This window comes from Egretta garzetta, unplaced genomic scaffold (genome assembly GCF_000687185.1).
Source record: "Egretta garzetta isolate BGI_Z169 unplaced genomic scaffold, ASM68718v1 scaffold30, whole genome shotgun sequence".
NCBI lineage: Eukaryota > Metazoa > Chordata > Aves > Pelecaniformes > Ardeidae > Egretta > Egretta garzetta.
In genome coordinates, this window is record NW_009258383.1 from 1110014 (window position 1) to 1119102 (window position 9089).

Genomic DNA, 9089 nt, shown 5'->3' on the forward strand with positions numbered 1-9089 from the left:
TTCTCGCGAGCGGCTTGCCCGCCCCTGCCCGAGGCTTACCGCCGAGCATGGCGTCGGGTGGCAGGGACCCTTTGGTCCATTCGGGTCAGCTGCCCCTGCTGCCCACCCTCAGCCTACCCACTGGGGTCACAGAGCGAGAAAAGGAGAGGACCTTGATGCCATGCAAGCACCGCTCAGCAGCAGCAAAGCCACTATTGTACCACCGATGCTGGGTTAGTCCCAACTTTTAAAACGCAGCAGCCTGCAGGCTGCTATAAAGAAAATTAATTCCATCCCAGCCAAACCCAGTACAAGAACAGAAACACAATTAAGCAAAAGCACGAGATAAATGCTGTGCACATAATGAGCATTTTGGTAAAGAGGTCTCATCCTTTTTGAGGTAAGATTACCAGTGTAAGGATGTATTTATGCAAAATGGTCTAATCAAAACCCCACAGGAAGAACAGCCTTTGCTTCGTACTCAGTTTGCTAACTTTGCCAGCTGTCACAGTTTTGAACTACAGCAGAACTGATGGTGGCTACTTGAGTCACACAAGCCTTTAGGGACTTTGGTCACATTAGAAATGCTTTCTGAAGCATTCCGTGCCTGTTCCACAACTTTGTGTGCAACGGGGCAGCGTACAATTACCAGAATGCGGAAGTATAATCCTGTCTATGCCGTTAAAGTTCATTTTTGAGGACAGAAACAGAACTAACTTCTGAAAGGGAACTAGAAGCCCTAGCCAAAGGATTCTGAATTTTAGTAAGTACTAGTTGCTTCTTCAGGTGAGACCAGCCAGCCTTGAACTTGCAGCCCAGGAACTAGAGACCTAGATTTTACAGCATTCTTTGCAAGCTAGGGTATGAAATAGTATCTTCAAGCAACATTTCTTCTCCAAGGATTATTTCTGTTGTTTGTCCAGTGACATATGTATCTATATATACACATGCATGTATAGTTTTGCTTTCATTCCTTAGTGCAAAGGCTCCTACCCAAAAGTGCTCTAAACCACTAATAGAAAGAATATACACTCCTTTGAACATTCTTCTGGCATTCTTTGCATGTAGAAGGCTAGCAGAAGAACATCTATCACTCCTCTGTGGTAAGCTGAAGTGACCAAAATTAATGACAGTTTAGTTAACTAATTTCATTAGAAACAAGTTTGACCTACCTCCATACAGTTTTGCTGCTCCCCCTTCCCATCCAAAAAAAAAGAAACAAACCAAAACCCAACCAAAACCCCCCACTAAACAACCCCCCCTTTTTTCCCCTGAAAAAGCTCAGTCAAAAAAGTCTTGCCTTTCTGTATCTGCTTTCATGGAAATTCTACGGCATTGGCAATTACTGCTGTGATCTGAAACAGCAACCTGGCAAGAATTTTTCAAAGTGGATTGTGTGTTACTTGGCATACAGAGGCAGGAAAGGCTACTTGTTAGGGGCTACAGCAGAGGAGACAGACAGAAACATTAATTTACCTGCAACTGAAGTCTGGTAGCTTAGAAGTTCACTGTTAAAGGGAAACAATGTATAAACTGACACAGCATAGTTTTTTTTAAAAGTGTTTTATATAGTGACACAAACAGAGCAAGAATCTTACTGGAACAAGAGCCCCCTATACAAGAGCACACTGCTAGAAGAGTTCTCTGCTATGCTTTGTCGCATCCCTGAAGTTCTAACAGGTAGTCTTACGCTCAGTGCATGGTTATTACTGACTTCATCTTGGAAATCACTACCTGCCAAAATAAGCAACTTAAACTTACTGATGTTCTAACAGACCAGCGTAAAATGATCATTCCAAACACAAAAAAAATGTACACGCATCTTGTGCTGTCAAAGACAGAAGAGTATCTATCATCTTATGTCATACACATGACAGAAAAAGGCAAGCTGCACTCCAGGAACTGGTATTAGTGAATCACGGGAAAAAAATAAAACACTACAGAAAAACTTACTATCTGCATAATTCAAGTTATACATAGTGAATTGCAAATTTGTGAAAATAAAATCATCTTTAATAGTCACAGGTTGAAAGTTAAATGATGACAGTACATGAGTAGTTTATAGTCACTGTCAAAGCTAAAAAATGCAAGTGTGTGAAGAGAAACCTTCATAAAATAAGCAGTTTCCATATTGAGAGGCACAATCATTGGAAGATTTGGCAAAGCAAAACACAAACTGGAATGTTAATTGTGGTCATCCATGGCTTCTGTCCTTTCGATTCAGATGCTCATAACACACTGTATGAACTGAAAAAAGAATAACCACTTATTAGATGTATGGTAAAGAACAAGTTTTCACTTTTTCTCTTAAAATTCTCATTGTCACTACCTTTTTCTGTAAACAAATTCAGTCCATGAACAACAAAGCTTTGAAACTAAATATGAATATTAGCTAATAATTAAAACAAAGCATCTCCTGAATAATAACAAAAACAACCTGGGAATACTTGAATCTAGTGTTCTCCTTTTCCTGCACAGATGCAGCCAGGAAGCCGAGACCTACAAGCCTGACTGAGTGTGATTTTTGTCTGTCCCCATCATGCTTCCCCCAACCCTTCCTGGAAAAACACCTGCCAAGCCTTAAAAAAGAAGAAGAAAAAAAAAAAAAAAAAAGTCATAGAAAGTAAGTGATGCTAGCAAGCAATGTAACCTCTTAGATCTTCTTGAATCACACTGGTAAGAAGTCCAGACAAAAATGCACAGCAACATTTTACAGAACTCTTATAAAATACGTGAAAACTTTTTGAGACAATACTCAACAAAACCCAGAACCACCCCAGGTAACACCATAAGCGTAGGGAAGACAGGTGCAAACTCAAATCATTACTGTTTGTCTTCAGGTTTTTTCTTTAATTTTAACCTGTAACTTTTAACTGATTCCTTAAAGTTCACTTACATCATCATACTGGAAGTTCACAAAACCCTGCTGAGTTGTATCCCTTCTTCTAAAACATTCTGCAAAAATGCATTAAGAAAAAAACAGAAAGCTGATAAGAAGAATTAGTTATTTTTTTTTTAAAAAACCTTTACTTTCATTAAATTCCCCAAGACACATGAATGAAAACTCATGAAGAACACTTCAATTCATTCCAAGACTTAATTTCCCATTCTTTTCATGTTTATCATAGACAACCCTTTATATTCAGTTTCCCAATTTTGATAACTATAGCTATTCTAGTCTCCGGAATAAACCCTGCATTAGTTTTAAGTCCTTTTTTTCAGTGGGGATTTAAAAAAATCATAATCTATAGTTGTTCTAGTTCTGCCTGTAAACTCTATTGAAAGAAACCTATTTTGTGCTACATAAAGCTGAACTTGAGATAACTGAGTAATCATATTTTATTAAATAAAAATATATGATGGGGATGATAGTAACAAGGCTATAATCCAGCATACCAGTGAGAGCTCTGAGTTTCACACAGCAGGCAATGTAATCATCAAATGTAATCTTTCCACGTGTGCTGTATCGCCTTGTGATTGCAGTCACTGCCTGTGGGCTCAGTCTAAATCCTATTTGAAAATAAAAAGTCTATACTGAGAAAATGGGTAAGTTAACAGAATCCAACACATTTTTAATTGGAAAGATGACGTGTCAGTTACTGCAGGATAGTAACTGGTATTGGGAAATGCTGTCAGTCAGTGTCAAAAGCGAGAACATTTCACAACTTACCCATATTCATCAAGGCTTTCTCCAGTTCTTGACGATCCACTGTACCACTTCTATCATTGTCAAAAGTTAGGAAGTGTTGCTTCCAGCCATTGACCACAGCCCAGAGTTCTTTAAACTCATTAAATCCCAGTGTGCCAGACATATCCCTCTGATTCCAAAGCTAAGAAAAACGTTTCTTAATGTGAAAAATAAAAAAAAGCCTTCTCTTCAGTGGAAATTTGTATTTTTACCATCTGTAGTTGAAAACTCTTTCTTGAAGGTCAATACTAACAATACGTTACTATTATTAATTTTTCTGGTAGAAAACTAACTACAGCACCCCACAGCAAAGAGATAATACTACCAACCAAAACAAAACGTCAGAGAACTTGCTCTTCCCACTTCTTCTCAGTGAAACCTGACAAAACTATTTGCCCTTTGTGAATTTAACGTTGTTCACACACTTATCTGCCGCATTGTAATTTTACCAATAAAATACATATCCAAAACAAAAAGAGATGCCAAATGAACAGTTACTTTAAGTTAGAATAATATGAGTTCTCTCACATTCTAGGCAGTTTGTTCAAGGTGAGCCAACAGTTTCATTTCTGCTTTTTTCTTTTTAAACAGCAAAACATTTGAACATGACAATTTTGACTAAAAAACTCCAAGGATTCCAACCTTGCACAGTATATCCAAGTCTTCCATAGGCCCCTACTGCTGAATACCATATACCATCTCATTAAATACTTGAACTTGATTCATTCAAGGAACGGGATTTGGGGGGACTTAGATTGTATTCAGGCTGTGTAGTACAAATGCTTATTAATTCATTAGGAAGGACATCTACAATGTTGCCCCATTGCTTACATAATGCAAAAATGTTTACATCCCGTAGTAAAGGATACATCCAGCATTGAGATCATGAGTCTGCAAGTCTCTAAGTTGAAAGCTGTTTAAATTAGAAAAAGGAAAAATAAGTTATATTAAAAGAATGATTTTCAGTTTTGTCTAAACCTAACATTTTAAATTGGTTTTTATTATATACCGATAATATATTATAATGTATAAAATATTATATAATTGCTTCCACTGTATATAGCCATACCATATTTTGATCCAAGTAAGAGCTCTTAATCATTACTTGTTAGAAAAACTGACAGCAGACAATCTGGAGGCAATTTGAGTCATATTTAAAATTAATTTGCTCTTATCTCAATCCATAAAGGTTCTGGGTTTCAGTCAAAGTGCTCATTTATGCTTCACCATAAACACCACTTGAGGAAGCCAGTTGTACTCACAGAAGCTCAATTTGTTAAACTGAACGCTCTGGACAAAGGAGTCCTGCTGCAGAATTTTTTGGTCAATATCAAAGCTCCATTTAAAAACAAAGCAAATCAGCTTTTTAAGAATTGGCTGTTCATTACAGAACAAAACACTTCTCCAACTCCACAGCTCAGTAGTGTGGGGCACTAAGGAGGCTGAGAAGGGAAGTCTTATATGCACAGAACTGAATCCAGAGAATTTACGTTTCAAAGAAGTCCATATGGAAAGAAAGCCCTTCCACCATGCAAATAAAAAACCCCAAACCTCTGCAGAAGGCACAACTACAAGCGTTTTCTAGTAGACGGTATAAGAATTAGTATGCTTTAGGGTTGGGGGTTTTTTGGTTTATTTAAACCATTAACTTACGTTTATACGCTCCTGCAATCCCTGACTGGGTGAGACATCTCTGTAGCTCATCAGCATCTATTTGTCCATCCTTTCGATAACAGAAGATGTATCAGCTATTGTTTTAATTCCCTCTCCCAGGATGGTTACTCCCAGTACCCACTCCCTTTTCAGTGGCATTAAATTAATTACCCCTTCAAAAAACAACTGATTACCTGTCTGCTATATGACAGAAACTGACTTTTAGAACCCACATCTGTAATGATGTTTCTTTATTTGATATTTTTGCAATACGCATTAGCTTTCCCCTCTAGTCATGTATTATAAAATGCACAGGATTGGCAGGTTTGCTCTAAACTTAACTTTAAAAAAACCCCAACAAACAAGCCCACATCAACTCTTGGTAGCATATACTTGAGAGCCAGCTGCACAGAAACCAAGGAGCAAAATTTTGAACAGAAAGACAGCTTTCCTTAAAGTACTAATTTTAACTTAATGGGTATTATAGTCACTTCAGATTATACTTTTATGATGTCACTGCTACAGTAGGAAACCTAGACCCCAGATCATACATACCCTCTTCTCAAGAGAGCCTTACTTACAAATCTAAACCCCCATGTTTTTTGGGAATAGTAAGTTGTTAGCAGAACAAACAAAAGCAGAAAGCAAAGAACTTTGAAAGAAAAACAAAACAAACCCGGAAAAGATACCTATCTGCATGGTTTGGAAAATGACTCACTTCCAGTGCATCCTGCTCAGGGCCAAATAGAGAAAACAACTGCCAATTCATGGAAAGCAATGAGCTGTCAAAAGCAGAGCTGGCATGCTAGGTCACATTCCTCACACACCCAACATGAAGCTCGGTTCACAGAGAGTTTGAATATAATTTAACCTCATTCGAGGATGGAATATTAGTATCTGTAGATAAAAAAAATGATGTGACTTTCGTAAAGCATTAAATACAGAAAAGAGTGTTGCTTTATATCTGAAACAAATTTATTTGCCTCAGCATTTTCCCAACGTTTTTAAACCCAGTAAGCAATTTTTTTCTTCTTTTTTTAAGAACAGAGATATGCTACTAAATGGCATGGTAGAAATAGCACAGCCAGGTAGCTTTCCAAAATGAAGTGTCATTTATAGGGCAAATAGTAGTTAGTATGTTAAATGATATTTGACAAGGTCTGAAAAAAAGAGCAACAACGTTTTGATTCTATGTAAAATTAATGGCAGCTAAACCCAAAATTGCTTCCAATCTACTCCATCCGTCTAACTATACAGATGTATACATTCACAGGAAAATTTAAAAAAAAAAAAAAAAGAAAAAAAAGAAAAAACATTTGAAATAGCAATGCATATTAAGCAGCAAATCTCTTCAGAGCCCTTGTGCATTCTGAAACAAAGGCAGGATCTGCATGACTTTAAAATAGGCAGGGAGACAGAAAAGCATGATTTGTAATCACGATTAACATTACCAAAAAGATGCTTGGTTTTGTTTTTTTTTTAAGTAGAACTTAAGCAGTTAAACTAGACAAGGCATAGGGAGTTTGCGAACAGACTAAAAAAAAAATAGAAAACTATTACTTCCTACAGACTCAATTAATTTAATAAAGATTTGAAACAATACTTTTGACTTTCTTCTGTAAACTAATTCTTCAAATCTAAGGCAAGGTCTCTGCTGTAAACTATTTCAAAGAAAGCTCAGAGATAACTTCATATGTTTTATAGGCATAAAAACAACGTAAGGAGCAGCGAACCATAGCCAAAAACTTTACTAATGCTACAATAAGTACTTATGGAAGCCTGTGACATATGGCTTTTTACAGACTTGCATGGATGGCTGTAAAACCAACTGATAATTTATCTGCCACTGGTCTCTGAAACTGACTCTTCCTGTTCCAAGGATAACACTTCCAAAGCTACCCAGTTTATCATGATAACAAATGATTTCTACAAATAAAAAGTAGTAGTACTAACTTAAGTACTTTTAAGCGCTAACTTGATGATATCCATCAGCTCACTGTTTCCCCAGCTTTCAGTAACCATGCCTCGCTCGAGAAGCCTGGGGATGGTCTACGCTTTGCTGAGGTCCAGCTCCTGCCACCTCTTCTCCACCGGGCTGCGTCCTGTTTGCTGTTACCTCCCTTTCTCTTTACACTAGGAGCTTACTCATTTTCCCAGCGTCAGTTACTGTGCTTATGTCTACCTGTGGAAAACAGATCCAGGAGCAGAGTTTTAAATTTGCACACACCTTGGAAGTGTGCAACAAATAGCTATACATATGGCCCACAAAGACAGAACTTCAGCTCAATAAACCTAACTTCTTTGCTCCTAAATGTTGCTTCTATTGTTGTTTCTATTAACATCCATAATCATATAAAAACAATATATGCCACAAAATTACAGGAGAAAAATTTTAAATGCAGTGCAGAATGACAGGGAGTAAAAAAGAAAGGCCTAAATGCAAGCTGTGAATGCCTTTTCCTCTAAAATAATCACTCTATCCTACCAGCAAACCCAGATATTGGCACAACTCAAGACTGCTTTTCCATTTGTGAGGCTATTAAGAAGATCATGTAATGATCTTTCTTATTATCATTTCCTGCTCTTAGCCAGGCCATCTCCACAGCCCATGCTTCCCCTTGTTTCTGGCTTCTTTCTCCTGACACTGACAGCATTCCCAACCCAGAGCTGAGACACAATTCAGTTACAACATTTCATGTTAAATACATAGTCCCCGTATGTACCCACAAAGGAAACATAGCACATACATGTGTGTATATATACGTATGCATTTACACACACATACACACACTATATAGAAACTAACAGTATTATTCAAACTGTACAGTTAGTGTGTATATAGCTATACATATATATCAGATAGGCTAAGTAAAACCATTCTGTTTTTTTTTTTTTAAACTTGAAGTTTTCCTCACTGCAAATATTTGCCCAGAAAACAAAAAAGCCAAAAAAGAAATAAATAACATTCTATAAGTTTACCTGCCCTGCTACTGCAGCAAAATATCCATACAAAGGATCCTGAGCTTGTCCAGGGAATGCTGGTCCTCCTGGAGCTCCTCCATACTTTAGAAATCAAGAAGAAAATTAATTTTAAATAAATGATTCAGTTAACTGTTAAGAAACTGCAGCGTTCGTACTTAAGAATCAACTTGTGTTTTTACATACACGCCATGCAAAAAAGTCAACCCAACCAAACCAGAAATTCCTTAACACCCACTCCACCCCGCCCAAAGGACATGATCTTAGTATCAATACACTTGTAATTTAAGCAGATCAGTGTAAAACCTTGTACAGGAGCAATCACTGCTTTAGATGCAGTATGGCGCACCTCACTGAGGCTCAATTTTAGCCTACCACTAGCAGAAAACGTGGTACTGAAGATAGGACTACTAAGGCACTGCAGATTTTTCTTCCCACTTCAAAACACTTGAGCAAGGCAGATCTCTAGGGAAAGTACTTGGAAGAATATGCATTAAACATGGAGATTTTTAAATAAAATCGATTTAAACACAGAATGACAGAGGTTAGTCCTGTCTGACTGAGTTGAACCACTAATGTGAGTAACGGAGTCTACAACCACCTTTTGCCGAGACAAGAATATGCCTTTTTGGAGACGGGCAGAGTTTGATGGCGCGTACTCTGCTGTTCGAAGCTGCTCAGCTATCTGTCAGCGCCATGGTGCGACGCCGGCTTTACACCAGGTGCCAGACCCAGGCCTCCCTCAGGGGTTGGCCCAGGGAGCCGGCTCGGGGAGCGGCACCCGCAGAAG

General features: G+C 37.9%; 1 protein-coding gene across 1 annotated transcript in view; it reads right to left on the minus strand.

Moving 5' to 3' along the window:
* Positions 1 to 1264: 1264 nt before the first annotated feature.
* Positions 1265 to 9089, minus strand: part of SRI (sorcin) — a 19001-nt gene continuing 11176 nt past the window's right edge. The window contains exons 2-8 of the mRNA XM_009641293.2: positions 8300 to 8383; positions 5321 to 5390; positions 4537 to 4580; positions 3650 to 3797; positions 3376 to 3489; positions 2876 to 2934; positions 1265 to 2226 (exon numbers count right to left, since the gene is read on the minus strand). Coding sequence (XP_009639588.1) covers positions 2200 to 2226; positions 2876 to 2934; positions 3376 to 3489; positions 3650 to 3797; positions 4537 to 4580; positions 5321 to 5390; positions 8300 to 8383 — 546 coding nt within the window. The 3' untranslated portion in view covers positions 1265 to 2199. The remainder of the gene's footprint in view (positions 2227 to 2875; positions 2935 to 3375; positions 3490 to 3649; positions 3798 to 4536; positions 4581 to 5320; positions 5391 to 8299; positions 8384 to 9089) is intronic.